Raw genomic sequence first — 14,598 nt, 5'->3', positions numbered from 1 at the left:
TATTTATCATTTTTCCCGTATCAATATCAAAACAATACCTTACAAAATTTTCTTTTGATAGTCATCTATTATATAAATAGGTCTAAAAATCATTACCAACATAAAAACTGAAGTTATCATGATAAGAGTATGAACTCTTCATTTATTCTTAACTTTCAAATTAAAAGAATCTTTGTGATTTGTGAAAAAAAAAAAAAAAATAGAAATCTTCTAATTAAAAAAATAATAAATGGACAATAAAGAAAACAGGACGAGGACAAGTACTGTACAACTAGAATATTGCAGTCTTGCTTACTATTTGTTTCTTTTGCCCGCCATATTTCAAGCCATGAAATCTACAATTGCCAAATTTTTGCATAATTGCATTCTTTATTCTGAAATTCTCACATGTAAGTAGCAATGCAAGTCTGAGAATTGGGCACAAATTGAAACAATGATAAAAAAATTCCAAATTCTTTAAATAAATGAAATAAAGCTAATCTATTTCTTGATAAAGAGAAATTTACAAGAAAAAGATTAGAAATTTAATAAACAACAGTGGAAAACAACAACAAAATGATAGAAAGGGTGAAAAACCAACAAAAATCAAAATTTTCCTCCATTGTCTGCTTCACTCTTTATTCCATATCCGTCATCAGTTTGGATGAGCTGATTGATGTTCTTCGAGATCATAGGGTTTGATTGGAGTCCATGGTCATGTGCTAGGGTTTCAACGAATTGTTTAGAAATCAAACACTTCTCCTCTGAGTACAACTTCTCTTGGATTAATGGTGATGCCACAAGATTTTGAAGTTCTTGTGTATCCAATGGTTCCTCATTTGTCTGCACAAAGAATTCACCAATGCTGTTCATATTAGTAGATTAAAAATTGCGCGTAAATATCATTTTACAAACTTGCTATAAAGAACAGGAATATATATATATATATACACATATGTGGGTGTACATTGTCACAAGTCTTTTGACAAATATCTTGACTTAATTTTTTGTTTACCTCAAATTTTTCATTAAACTTAACAATGATAGATAAATTTGGATCGAAAAATTGTAGAAAATGATTCAGAAAATTTAGCTAATTCATATAATTTTCCTTTTCATTAGCTGAAAATTAATTTTGATCAAATGTGAAGTTAGCTAATACAATAAAATAAAGTCCTCTTTTTCATTTTTGATGGTAAAAATGGTAGGAATAAGTGGTTAGAGGGAAGGGGAGAGTTGCAAGCTTGAAGATGAGCTTTTAAATAAGGAGAGCAACCCAATCACTAGGACAACACAATCCTATGACATTGTATTAAGCTTCAAAATAGGCTTTCAAACACGGGAAGCAACCCAACCACTTCGGCAACACGATCTTATAACACTAAATTTAATGCTTCATTAGATTAAATAACATGTAACTTTAAAAAGATTATTGGAATGGAACACATGGAAATAATTACTGAAAATTAAGAATAAATAAAACCAAAACACATTAAATAAAAACAAAATTACCTGAAATGAGGCCATGGATTCGAAAATTCCAACTTGTGCCTGCAAGTACTTGATATAATTGAAAGCAGCGTGGAACATTTCAGCAGTGTTCATCTTGTGGCCACCAGGAATAAGCTTCCCAAGCTCTTGAGTCTTCTCTGTTATCTTCCTCCTCCTCTGCCGCGCAGCGACGCTCTGCGCGGTCGAGCTCCCTCCATTCGGTTTCCTCACACTCTCAACACTACTCCCACAATTATTAGCCAACGGAGGAGGACTCTGAAACTCCGGTAACGGAACAAAAAGTTCCGGTGAGAGCAAACACGGATTTGGAACACACCCATTGTAGAAACCATTCACGAAGTCCGAATAAAAGCAGTCTTCATAGCTCTTTTGGCGTTTTGGGTACGGATAGTGCTCGAATTCTTGTAGCGGAACGAGTTCAGGAGTGAGAGAGTTGATATGGTCCATTGGAGAAGACAAGTACGGCAGGAGATGGGTCTCATCTGAATAAAAAAACTGATCGTCGTGCTCGAAGAACGGATCAATACAAGTGTCTGACACTTCAAGGCTGTCATAGAAGCCAAGTAGTTCTATGGGCAGCTCTGGTTGTGCTTGTGGAAACACACTCATGTCTGGATTCAGATGTCCCCAGTTGGAGCAATAGCTCAAAGCCATGAAATTAATAGAAACTGAGAAAAAAGAAGAAAAATTGACTATCATTCTACATACGATACACAAACAGAGAATTGAAATCTTTTACTAGTTGAAGATATATGAAATTGAAGATAAAACTTTTCTTCTAACAGAAGAAGTTGCTACAAAGCTTCATACAACTCATAATTAAGCAAAACACAGCGTGTGCCAATAATTTGAGTATTGTTAGCGAATTTACTAAGTAAGAAGAGTAGTTGGTGTGATAAAAATACAGAAGTACTGCATATATATATAGACAATATATATATAAATAGGCATGAGATGAGAAAGATGAAAGTGTGTGTGTGTGTGTATATATATATATATATATATGATAAATATAGACATTGTTAGTGTAGTGAAGTGAAAAGACATGGAATAAAAATAAAGAAAGCCATTAGACAGTGAGAGAGAGATACCTGAAGAGAAGATATTGTCCTTAATTTGTTGTGTATTGTTTGTTGAATGACAGTGGACCTATAGAAGTTAACCTTATCAAACTACACAAACTAACACTGCAATGAGAGAGAGGAGAGAGATAGAGAGAGAGAGAGAACGTGGGGAAGTTAGTGAGGGTGGGAGATGAATGAGGTGGTGGTGATAAGTACAGAAAGGGTAACTGAACTCCTAATAATGAGGAGGACACGTGGCATCCTTTTTGTGTTCTCTAGGGTTTTAATCCCATGGAGGTTACGGGCCTTTTTGTATGGTTATTGGCGGCTCATTATTTCTAATTACTAGTCTATTATTATTAACCCAGCCGTTACTTAACTAGTGAAATTAAAAAACCAAATATAAAAAAAAAACAATGATTTGGGAGTTACACGAGTGACCCGAGAGAGACAATATTGCCCTTTTAGATTTTCTCATATATTGCTGCTCTCTTTGCATGTCGTTTCATGTTCTCTTAATATGAAAATAAGAACTTGAAAAAATTATTTCCACCAACATCCTTACCCTCCATTATAATTATTTCCATGTTTGGTTATAATTTTCAAAACAAATATGAATGGAAAAAGAAGATGTAGAATTTGACAAATTCCGACTCATATCCGCTCAAATAATAATATAGCGTTATTTTATGCAACATGACTAATTTTGCAGTCAAATCCATCTTCTTAGGTTTTTTTCTTTTCAAATAAATGCAAAAGAGAAAAATATGAAGGAAAAAAAAAATGCAAAATGAGAAAATGGACAGTAGAGAAGAAATAAATGTTGTATTTAATCTAGGCCCAAAAATAATAATAATAATAACAATAATTAAAAAATTAAAAAAAAAATTTCTAGGCCCAAAAAGTCCAACATTACAACCAGTATTGTTTAATAAGTGAAACCCAAGGTCCGATACGACTAAGTGATTTGATGGTATGGCCAAGACCCAAGAGCGCTTGGGCTAGAGTCAACAAGATGTCTCATTGGAATACCACTCCCAAAAACAGTTTGGACTTGGACCAACCCAGAGATTTTCTTGTTCCATTTATTGGCCCAAAAATACACGAAGAATAATCGACATTGTTTTATTTAGTTTTGTACTCTGTATTTGGGTTTTTTAATCAGGAAAAAGCAGTGTCATTCATTTTATTTGCCGGAAATTTTTTAAAAAAATCATTTTTATTTATTTATTAACGACTGGAACGATAAGTTTGGCACAATAATCTAACTGATTGTCACGTGTCAAGACAATGCTGGCCACGCGCTTTTCAGATTTTTCTCGATAAAGTAACTGTTACCTAGCTTATTGGTAGCAACTAACAACCTAAAATCCTAATTTATTGGATAGAGGTTACAACTAAAATACTATTGGGTGCTACACTATTACACATTTATTTATCTTTTTTAAATACTAAAACTTAATCTTTTTATTTTGTTAGTAAATTCGTCAAAGTATACAAAACGTAATCTTTTTTATTTTCCAAACCTGTAAAACCTCATACGGTCACACCTAGTTTATGGCATATTAAAAAAACATTATATTTGATTTATTTTGCTTAAAGGTAATATTACGTGTTATAAGTGTAAATAAAGATATAATATTACGTGTTATAAGTTAACCATAATTACACACTACTATTATTATTTTGTCAACTTATGAGAGTTTTTATTAAATTTAATTTAGATTATTCATTTATTTTGAATTATTATTTAACTTAACAAAAAATTCTTACTTTTTTTTTTCCCGAAGATTTGAACTCTCTAATCTTCAATTTTTTTATCTTAAAAGATTAAAAATTATCACTAAACTACAAATTTATTATTTCACTTAGTATTTAAGTTAAAAATTTAGGCAGAATTGGTAATTCTGTTATTTTTAATTGATCAATGCGTGTAAAATTTTTTAAAAAATGGAAATACTTCACTTCCTTATCTCAAGCATTAATAATAAAGTAAATATATTTAATCAAACAATTATATCTAGTTCTTCATTCCAAATATCGTTATTATTAGGTCACCAATGACTTGTATGCCTAATTCATCCAATAAATTCACTGTTTATTTGAAGGGTAAATATTTTTCCTCCCGTTATATAATATCAAATGAGGCCGCCCTTTGAGATTTCGCCATGATCACACTGAAATTTTAAATATTATTATTATTATTATATATAAATATATATATTCACTAAGGATGAAGTTCCCTATTATAAAGCTATGAATATCAAATAAGGCAATCTTTTGAAGTTTTTTTTGTTTGAAAGGAAAATATGGAATGAAACGTATAAAAACACGATATTTCAACTTTAGTCACTATTTACATACTGTTTTTATATAATAAGAAATAAAATAATTTTTACTAAACATATTCAATATTCACTGCTATAACATAGGACAACAATAAAAATATAAAAATAAAACACCAAACAAACAAGTCTTGAATCTTCGTGTGTTGTAATCATGCTGATTGTGCTGCAGCGTAATAAGTATTCAAAAGTGGACTAGAAGAATATAATCTAACAGATCGAGTTGATCTCCGCGCATGCAAAACTGGTGCGAGTTTTTCAAATGGTGGGCCAAAGGTTAGCTTCCATGCAAGCTCCAATTGTAGAAATGAATTTGAACCACAAAATATTTTATAATTAATTTGTGATTCTTACAATATTTTATCAAATGAAAAGGAAAAGAAAAATAAGAGTATTGAAGTGTTGCTTTAGTTTATCTATCTTTATTAGATATAGAAGTTGTATAGTTTAATATTATTCCTAATTTTGATAGAAAAATTTCAAACAAATTCATATGATTTTGACAGTATTTTATGGTGTATCAATAACTGTTATAGGCTGCACTTGACTATGACTCGTTTCAATCTGGGGCTACTATTGTTCAGATTCTGCACTTCACTCTGTTCAACCTCTCACATTTGAAAGCAATATAACAACATATGGACAATTTAGAACAGACAATATTTCAAATTTCCATTCATAAATGGCAAAATTCTAGGATTCCATGGAAGCTCCGGTTGGTATCTTGATTCCTTTTGAGTACATTTTCAATCATTCTCAGCAAATGGCGGAATCAGTTCATTATGATTCGAAATTCAAAAGTCTGATGTATCGGATTGTTTAACGTGAGTAGAGCTGATTTTATTATATATGATGACATCATTTCTTACTTACATAAATTTAATTAGATATCTGACTATCTAACTATATATCATTACTCATATACATATGCACGTACATATGACCGTTTGGCAGGGAGTTTGAAATCTCTTCGGAGTGTCCTCAAATTTCTGGTATGATTGTTGGATTATTCTTTGGACCTCTCATCATCGACTTTTCAAAACTGCTATCAATTTTTAGACTTCATTCTTCAATAATACTAGTCTACATAGAATGTACAACTATCGGTTGATAACGATATATATTCCACTTCTTATGAAAATACAAGAAGCGAAGTGTTGAATTGTGTTTCTTTGAAATTTTCTTTGTCCTCATTTCATGTGGATGTGCATGAATCTAGATGCTTGAATTATGACATTATGGCAGATAAAACACAAAGGGTTTTAAACCCATGTTCACATTCTCTTGGTCTTCAAACGATCTTTTACAAAAATACAATAAATAGCAGACCATTATATCCAACTACCATTATATCAACAAATGAGGTCTCCAACTACTAAATTGCTTTCTCTGCTTCTTGTTTTTATCTTCTCAATTTCATCGACAGTTTTAGCACATACTCATGAAGATTTTCTCCAATGTCTTTCCCTGCAATCTCAAAACTCCACATCATCAATCTCCAAAGTCATTTACTGTGATACCCCTAATTTTGGAACACGGATTGATCAAGTCCGCGCACAAAATCAAGGGATATCAAAACAATTTAAGTATTTAACAAGCACAGAATACAAAGATGAATAATAAAGAATAAATAAACCGCTGAAGAAAACTAATAAATAAATATTACTTAATGATTCTCCAACAATTACAATTCGGAAATCCCATAACTCAAGGACCCCTTAAAACATTATCCAATAATCCAATACTATTTAAAAGTACACAAGATGAATAGACGAATGACAGTCTCCCAGCTGCGGATCCTCAACCTCGAGACTGGAACCTCTAATAACCTGAAAAATAAATCGTGGGTTAAACCCTACGAGCAAGTTCACTCTACCAGGCCTCTGAAAACCAATAAGCAGATCATCTCTGATCAAAACCAAACCTAATAAAGTTTTAACTTTAATAAAGCACGATATACATGTCTATATATAATTATATATACTATACTAATCACATCCATTAATAGGTTTATTAAATTTCCATACCTATTAAATAATTATTAAAATAATATTCATACCTAGACCAATCTACCATTTCATTTTATAAAAACTCCTTTGACCTTAATCCCATCCTAGTCAGTTGTCTAATCATTTAAACAACAAATTATAATAAAAGAAATACTCTATTTAATCCCAACCCGATAATGATTTAAATTGTTTAAATCACATATCCAAAATCCAAATTTTGACAAATCATCCACGTCTTCCCCAATATTATTTTATTAATGTAAAATAATACACTAACCAGTAAGTACTAAACTATTCTCATTTAAGAATATCTAACCCTAATCCAATCCATACATACAACAACCATAGATGATATTTTAATCATCTAACACATAACAACGTAATTATGCTTTGGCAAATCAACCATGCCATTGTAAATATTTTTATTTATATATTGGCAATTCAACCATGCCTCCATAAGTATATTTATTTATACATTGGCAATTCAACCATGCCTCCGTGTATGTATATTTATACATTGGCAATTCAACCATGCCTCCACAGGTATATTTATTCATACATTTAATTAGCAATTCATCCATGCTTTCCATATATGTATTCTATTCATACAAATATTTAGGTAATATATTTAATCATTTGACAATTCATCCATGCCCACACTTTAACCATGAATTAACTTTAAAATTAACAATACGCTAAATCATACATAGCCATCACATGCATATTATACGCATATCATTAATTTAACAACCAGCCTATTAAGATATGCCAAATAAGAATGATAATATTAATCATCTTAAATGATTTATATATATATATACCTACACATATGTTATTTAATGTATATATATGTGTTTAACACCTTCTTTAATAATCATTGATTATTTAAAATCAATATACATACATACATACATATATATATATATATATACACACACACACTTCCTTCCATAACAAATTATTAATTTATTATATTTACACAAATTAGTGTAACTAAATATGTCAGAAATAGTTTCCTTTAAATACTCCATATTGGTTTAAATAGTTTTCCGACACTTTCTCACTAAAACATAAATATCTCCTAGTAGGATGGGAATCTGATAATGAAATTGGTACCATTGGAAAGAAGACGAAAAATCCTTGAATTTGAGCTCAAGAATGACCCAATTTCGATTTAAAATGACTAAGTTATGACCGTTTTAATTTCTAGTGTCGAATTAGGCCAACATAGTTTCCCACGCGCGCCCACGTGCTTACTATGCACTTGCACGCGCTGGATTCAAGCCTCCTTGTGTGCTGGTATTGGCTAAGCTCTTTCAGCTACCGTGAGCTCACCCCACTGAATCCATCACTTCCTTTATGCCGCATCCAATGGTCATAAATGAGTGCGCAAATGAACACGCTCACACTAGATTATTTTCTATTAACTATAATAGATCTAAGGTCCAGATCAGCGAGTGCACCATCTTCTCATGGTCTGCAATACACCAAATAATCCCATAGTTGACCAGACCACTTCTATGGTCCAGATACACATGCGCACCAAAGTTTTATGCGCCGCGATGCACCATATCAATTCACATAAGTTTAATTAATCAAATGGCCCTAATTGGCGTATACACCCTATTATCCTACACCGCGCCGCACTGGATCAATTCTTTATTGTGCCGCCGCTCCACATGCGCCAGTTACCTAGTATATATATATATATATATATTATTTTCCTAACAAATAATAGGAAAATAAATCCTAATAAATTCCTAAAAATATCAGAAAAATTTCAGAAAATTACAGAACAATTCTAGAAAATAAAGAAACCATAATTAACTCTCTTGGGTCACAAATCCACCTATAGATTGATTTTAAAATATACATAACACCTATATATATCAATTAAAATCCAATAATCTAAAAATCAAATATAATAGTTTATACTTTTTAATTATTCCGATCTAACCATAATTTTTAAACAAATAAATTTAATTAAAGCCTTGATACTCAAGGTGAAATCCTTATGAGTTCTAAGAGGAAAGTTAGAGAAAACTCGCCTGAAGGTTTCGAAACGAAGCCGACGCTTTAAGCTTTAATTATCTCTTCCAATTCCGACGTCCTCCTTTTCAGATCCGACCTCCTCCTTGTCAGCCCTTCTTCTTCCTCTCTCTCTGTCTGTTTTATTTTTCTAACGTGTAAAACCTTTAACCCTAAAGCCTTATGTGTATTTTTATACACCTTAAATTCCAAATCCTATTCCAACTAGTATTATGAATTAAAATAATAATCTTTAAATAATTTATATCTATAAACATATATATATATAAATATATATTCCTTCCATAATTAACTCATTAGTTAATTAAATCATATATACTTATAAATATCAATAAATATATATCTATATATATATCTTTCCATAACAATTATTAATTAATTATATTTATATATAATTATATATATATATATATATATATATATATATAATTGATACAAAAGTGATCATTTAAATAATTAAATAACCACGGACCTTCATTAATTAACCCAATAAGGTTTCATACAAGCCCAAGACCACATCTTTTGGTCCAACTTTCCTTAAGCCCAATCCAATTAATTTAAATAAATAAGATAATTAATTAAATACAGAAATTAAAATAACTAATTACATGAAGCTCATAAACAAACAAGAATTTACAACTAAGTCATATAATACCAATAAAATCAACACACCAATAATTCAATCAATAATCAACCACACAAACAATCAATCATCATACATAATTACGAAATATAACTTAATTAAAATAAGATAATTAATCTAGCACTCAATAAAATAAAATAAATCATTGAAAAATAAAATAAAATAATTAATCCTAATTAATAAATCTTTTAAAATTATCGGGGTATTACATTTACGCACCAAACAACTCTTCATATTCATCCATCTTGCACTTCTCAATACAAAACCAAAGATTCAACACAACCTCCACCCCAAAACCTCTAGTCATTGTCACACCATTAGATGAGTCTCACATTCAAGCAGCCATATCATGTTCCAAGCAACACGGCATTCAAATCAGAGTTCGCAGCGGAGGACATGACTACGAAGGCCTCTCCTATGTTTCTGAAATCCCATTCATCATTCTTGATCTAGCAAACCTCCGATCAGTCACCATTGATGTTGAAACTAGCACGGCGTGGGTACAATCCGGTGCGACTATTGGTGAACTCAGCTATAGAATTGCTGAGAAAAGTAGAACTCTTGCCTTTCCTGCAGGCCTTTGCCCTACAGTAGGTGTTGGTGGACACTTCAGTGGGGGAGGGTACGGCACATTGATGCGAAAACACGGCCTTTCTGCTGACAATGTCATTGATGCTCGATTCATGGACATGAATGGAAGAATTCTAGACAGAAAATCAATGGGAGAAGACCTTTTTTGGGCCATTAGAGGAGGTGGGGGTGCTAGTTTTGGAATCATCCTAGAATGGAAAATAAAGTTAGTTCCTATTCCATCAAATGTGACAGTTTTCACAATCCACAAGACCGTAGAGCAAAATGCAATCAAGCTTGTCCATAGATGGCAACACATTGCACACAAGCTTGATGAGAACCTATTCATCAGAGTCATTATAAGCAGAGTGAATTTTAGTCAACCTGAGAACAAAACCACACAAGCCACATTCAATTCATTGTACCTTGGTGGAATTGATGAGCTCATTCCATTGATGCAACAAAGCTTCCCTGAGTTGGGCTTGGTTGAACAAGACTGCACTGAGATGAGTTGGATTGAGTCTGTCCTCTATTTTGCAGATTATCCAATTGGAGAGTCCATTGATGTTTTGTTGGACAGGACACCTCTGGTTAGAGCTTCCTTCAAAGCAAAATCAGACTATGTGAAGGAGCCAATTTCCGAAACCGGGCTAAAAGGGATATGGAAAAGGTTCCACGAGAAAGAAGCTCAGTTTGCTCAGATCATGACCCCTTATGGAGGAAGGATGAGTGAAATTGCCGAGTCTGCAATTCCGTTTCCTCATAGAGCTGGGAATATATACAAGATTCAGAACATAGTGTATTGGGTTGAAGAAGGGGCAGAAGCAGCTGAGAGGCATATAGGTTGGATGAGAAGGTTGTATAGGTACATGACTCCTTATGTTTCAAAGGGTCCAAGAGCAGCATATGTCAACTATAGGGATCTTGACATAGGAGTGAACAACAATGGGAACACAAGCTATGAACAAGCAAGCATTTGGGGTGTTAAGTATTTCAAGAATAACTTCCATAGATTGGTACATGTGAAGACCAAAGTTGATCCTGGGAACTTCTTCAGGCATGAACAAAGCATTCCACCTCTAACTTCATGGAGGGAGAAGAAAGAGGACTAATTAAAGGTCCTTGGGCACAAAAGAAATTGGCTAGCTATGTAGAGTTTGTAACAAAATTAAATGTGTTTTTTTTTCCTCCTTTTGTGTGTGTGTGTGTGTGTGTAATGTAGGGATCAAAAAAGGTTCAGGGATATTGCATAGTTGTTTTTTTTTTTTTAGTTTTATTATATGGTACTCATGTTTAAAATGAAGTTTCAAATTATGTTGCGATTGAGAGCATCAAACTGATGCTTATAATTTAAATTGGAGAAAATTTAATTCAAATTTTAAATTAATTTTTTTCTGATTTTATTCTCAAGATCAATTCCGTGCCCCCAAACTCGGTCATATATATATATATAGAGAGAGAGAGAGAAAAGAAAGAAAGAAAGAAAAAAGTTAGAATATTCACATTTACTTAAGTTTTCTTGATTTTCACTTTTGTGTTTTTTAAGTTTCGACACTTATTTCATCAGCATTTAGAATTTGGCAGGCATATAATTTTGGAAGTTCTCTCTCCCACATACAAACACACACAAATCATGGAAGTACATGTATCTCCCCTAAAGTCATTTAAAAAAATGATGAAATCAATCTTCAGATATCAAACAAAAATTGAAAACCAAACTTCATATGTTTAATCCATAAAAAAGTTAGGATTAAAAAAATCCATAAAAAAGTTATTAATCCTTTTGAAGCATAACCTACATTAAACTGAAGTTCAAGAATATCTATAGTTCTATACCCTAGAAACTGCAGTGCAGGGCCTCTTGAGTGGGCCAAGATGTGACCAGCACGGTCTCTGATTAAGTGTTGAATTTGAGGAAAGGCCCAACTCAACATCGTTCAACTACAAGCCCACCAACAATAGTTGAACTACACAGGCCTTGAGCTGGACCAACTGAATTTGAACATGTAGCTGCTTGGACGACCCTGTACCCCACTAGCTTTTCAATTTGCTAATGCTAAGGTGGTGTTTGACAAAATTACTCTTACATATATAGGGCGGAAGCCCACCCAAAAAAAATAAAAAATTTTACTTTGAAGCCCACCCAATTTTTTTTTTCTAATGGTAATTTTAGCGCAGAAAAAAAAAAAAAAATATATATATATATATATACACACACACACACACACCATGTTTGCTCGAGTAATACCGTGGTGAAGCTTGGGTTTGCTCTAATGATGTGGTGGCATTATCTAGTAGAGGAAGCAACAAGTAGTATATTAATATTAATTTTATAAAATTCACACGAAAAAAAAGTCATTAATTATTTGTACTGTTGTCGCATAAGTTGCAACCTCTATTATTAATAGAAAAATAACCTTTGAAGCTTCCAAGTGCTACACCAAAAAAGGCATCCTAATTCCTATTGGAAATAGATGATGAAACACATTAATTTTTTTTTGGTATGTAACATCATTAGTTCTAGTAGAACAAATTGCAAATAAGGTTAATGGATGATATTATTCGAGCAAACATGATATATAAAAGAGTAATGTTATTAAGGGTGTCCTCTTTAAGTACATTGATGAGTTTTATTCTTGTAGTCAATTTTCATTTTTATTTTTATGTTTTTTCATGGCAAAAATATTAGTGTTTAGTAATTAATTGTTAGAGTGAAGAGAGAGGGAAATGATGCAAGACTTGAATACGGGCTTTCAAATACGGAGAGCAACTCAATCAAGTATTTCTAGTTAGTACTTAATAAATTTTGAACTTTCTTTAATCATTATACTATATTATAATTGTTAGAAGTCGTATTGTAATATTTAAAACTTGTTCAAAATGTGTTTTGAAGTATGAAAAAAATATTGAATACATAGTAAAATTTCCGAGACAAACACATTTTCATGAAGTGGTCCAAATTGAAACTAAATGATGGACACAGACTGGCAAATGAGAATTAATCTTCTGGATAATCATTACTTGTGATTGATTTTCAACCCATTATTATTTTAATTTTTAAAAAAAAAAAAAACAATAATTGATGTGATTGAATGAAAATTAAGCACAAGAGTCTCTGGGTATTTGAATTAGTTTTTAACTAATTATTAGGGCGACTGTTGTTGGACAATTGCGTTAGCGCTTTTTGTTGAAATGAATGAAGGTCGTCCCTTCTGGATATAGGTACGTCATAGTTGAGTTTTGCAAGTTTACCGGCCTCAATATTGGGTCAAACAAAACCATCACTTTTTAACAAGTTTCATAAACCAGCCTCACGCAGATACACACTCATAATTATATATATAATAAAAAACATAATAATATTATTCAAATCTTAAAATAAACTGACTAACCAACAATAATATTCAATGTTGTAACTTTCGAGAACATATAATTGAGATGAGAGCTAGATTTAATATATCTATTGAATGTATTGAAGTGGACCAGTATAAAATGAATAGTAGTACGTAATTAAAATAAGAATCATTAATTTGTTTCTGTACTGAAATGCATTGGAGTGAATCGTTTTTAAAGGATTAACTATATAATAAAAAACATAATAATATTATTCAAATCTTACAAATAAACTGACTAACCAACAATAATATTCAATGTTGTAACTTTCGAGAACATATAATTGAGATGAGAGCTAGATTTAATATATCTATTGAATGTATTGAAGTGGACCAGTATAAAATGAATAGTAGTACGTAATTAAAATAAGAATCATTAATTTGTTTCTGTACTGAAATGCATTGGAGTGAATCGTTTTTAAAGGATTAACTATTATTCAATTATAATGTACGTTGTTGACATGAACTCTATATATAAGTCCTTTTAGATGATTTTGGTGTAACTATATTTTTATTTTTTATAAACGATTGTGTACAATAATTTCAGATTGAAGTAATTAGTAGCTACGAACTTCAGGTAAATATTAATGTCAAAAATGTTTAATGTGTGGAAATTAATCAATACTGTATTGTAGGTTTATCATTTAGCTAGGCACTGCCTTTGGACCATCTTATATTATAAATTAGAGTATTATCAATATCTAGATTTGACCATCTTATATTATAAATTAGAGTATTATCAATATCTAGATATGTGCTTCAATTAGTCAACTAAACAAATTCCTTTCAACAAAATGCTGATACAACATGGCATAAAAATAAAACATAAAAAAATTCATCAATTAAAGCCTTGACTTGACTTAGCTAGTAGTATGTATATCTATATGTATATCAAATGACTACTGTTAGACATTTTCTTCCATTTACAGAAATTGAAAATTCATTTCACATTCTCTGATTTTTTTTTTTGGTCTACAATTAAATAATCTCTCTTTCTATACAGATGGATCTCATGATCATGAGATGATGATATTA

The 14,598-nt window shown here is 31.4% G+C and overlaps 2 protein-coding genes across 2 annotated transcripts; one reads left to right on the top strand and one right to left on the bottom strand.

Moving 5' to 3' along the window:
- Positions 1–585: 585 nt before the first annotated feature.
- Positions 586–2,145, bottom strand: LOC132279893 (transcription factor bHLH52-like). The gene is made up of 2 exons (XM_059781953.1): positions 1,492–2,145; positions 586–822 (listed from the first exon to the last, which is right to left on the bottom strand). The coding sequence occupies exons 1-2, from the start codon at positions 2,143–2,145 to the stop codon at positions 586–588; spliced, it is 891 nt and encodes a 296-aa protein (XP_059637936.1).
- A 4,111-nt stretch (positions 2,146–6,256) lies between these two features.
- On the top strand, positions 6,257–11,573 carry LOC132312374 (tetrahydroberberine oxidase-like). Its single transcript, XM_059810720.1, has 2 exons — positions 6,257–6,406; positions 9,811–11,573. The coding sequence occupies exons 1-2, from the start codon at positions 6,260–6,262 to the stop codon at positions 11,281–11,283; spliced, it is 1,620 nt and encodes a 539-aa protein (XP_059666703.1). The 5' UTR covers positions 6,257–6,259; the 3' UTR covers positions 11,284–11,573.
- The last annotated feature ends 3,025 nt before the right edge of the window (positions 11,574–14,598 follow it).

The sequence above is a fragment of the Cornus florida genome, unplaced genomic scaffold (genome assembly GCF_030987335.1).
Source record: "Cornus florida cultivar Cherokee Brave unplaced genomic scaffold, ASM3098733v1 CherokeeBrave_3.0.0_Hap2_Chr01, whole genome shotgun sequence".
NCBI classification, from domain to species: Eukaryota; Viridiplantae; Streptophyta; class Magnoliopsida; order Cornales; family Cornaceae; genus Cornus; species Cornus florida.
The sequence above is the reverse complement of the archived record's forward strand: the minus strand, read 5'-3'. Positions and strand labels throughout refer to the sequence as shown.

Coding starts and splice junctions, on each gene's coding strand:
- LOC132279893 (XM_059781953.1), bottom strand. CDS start 2,145: ATGGCTTTGAGCTATTGCTCCAACTGGGGACATCTGAATCCAGACATG. Junction 823..1,491: donor AATCCATGGCCTCATTTCAG/GTAATTTTGTTT, acceptor TTCTTTGTGCAG/ACAAATGAGGAACCATTGGA.
- LOC132312374 (XM_059810720.1), top strand. CDS start 6,260: ATGAGGTCTCCAACTACTAAATTGCTTTCTCTGCTTCTTGTTTTTATC. Junction 6,407..9,810: donor CATCATCAATCTCCAAAGTC/ATTTACTGTGAT, acceptor TCGGGGTATTAC/ATTTACGCACCAAACAACTC.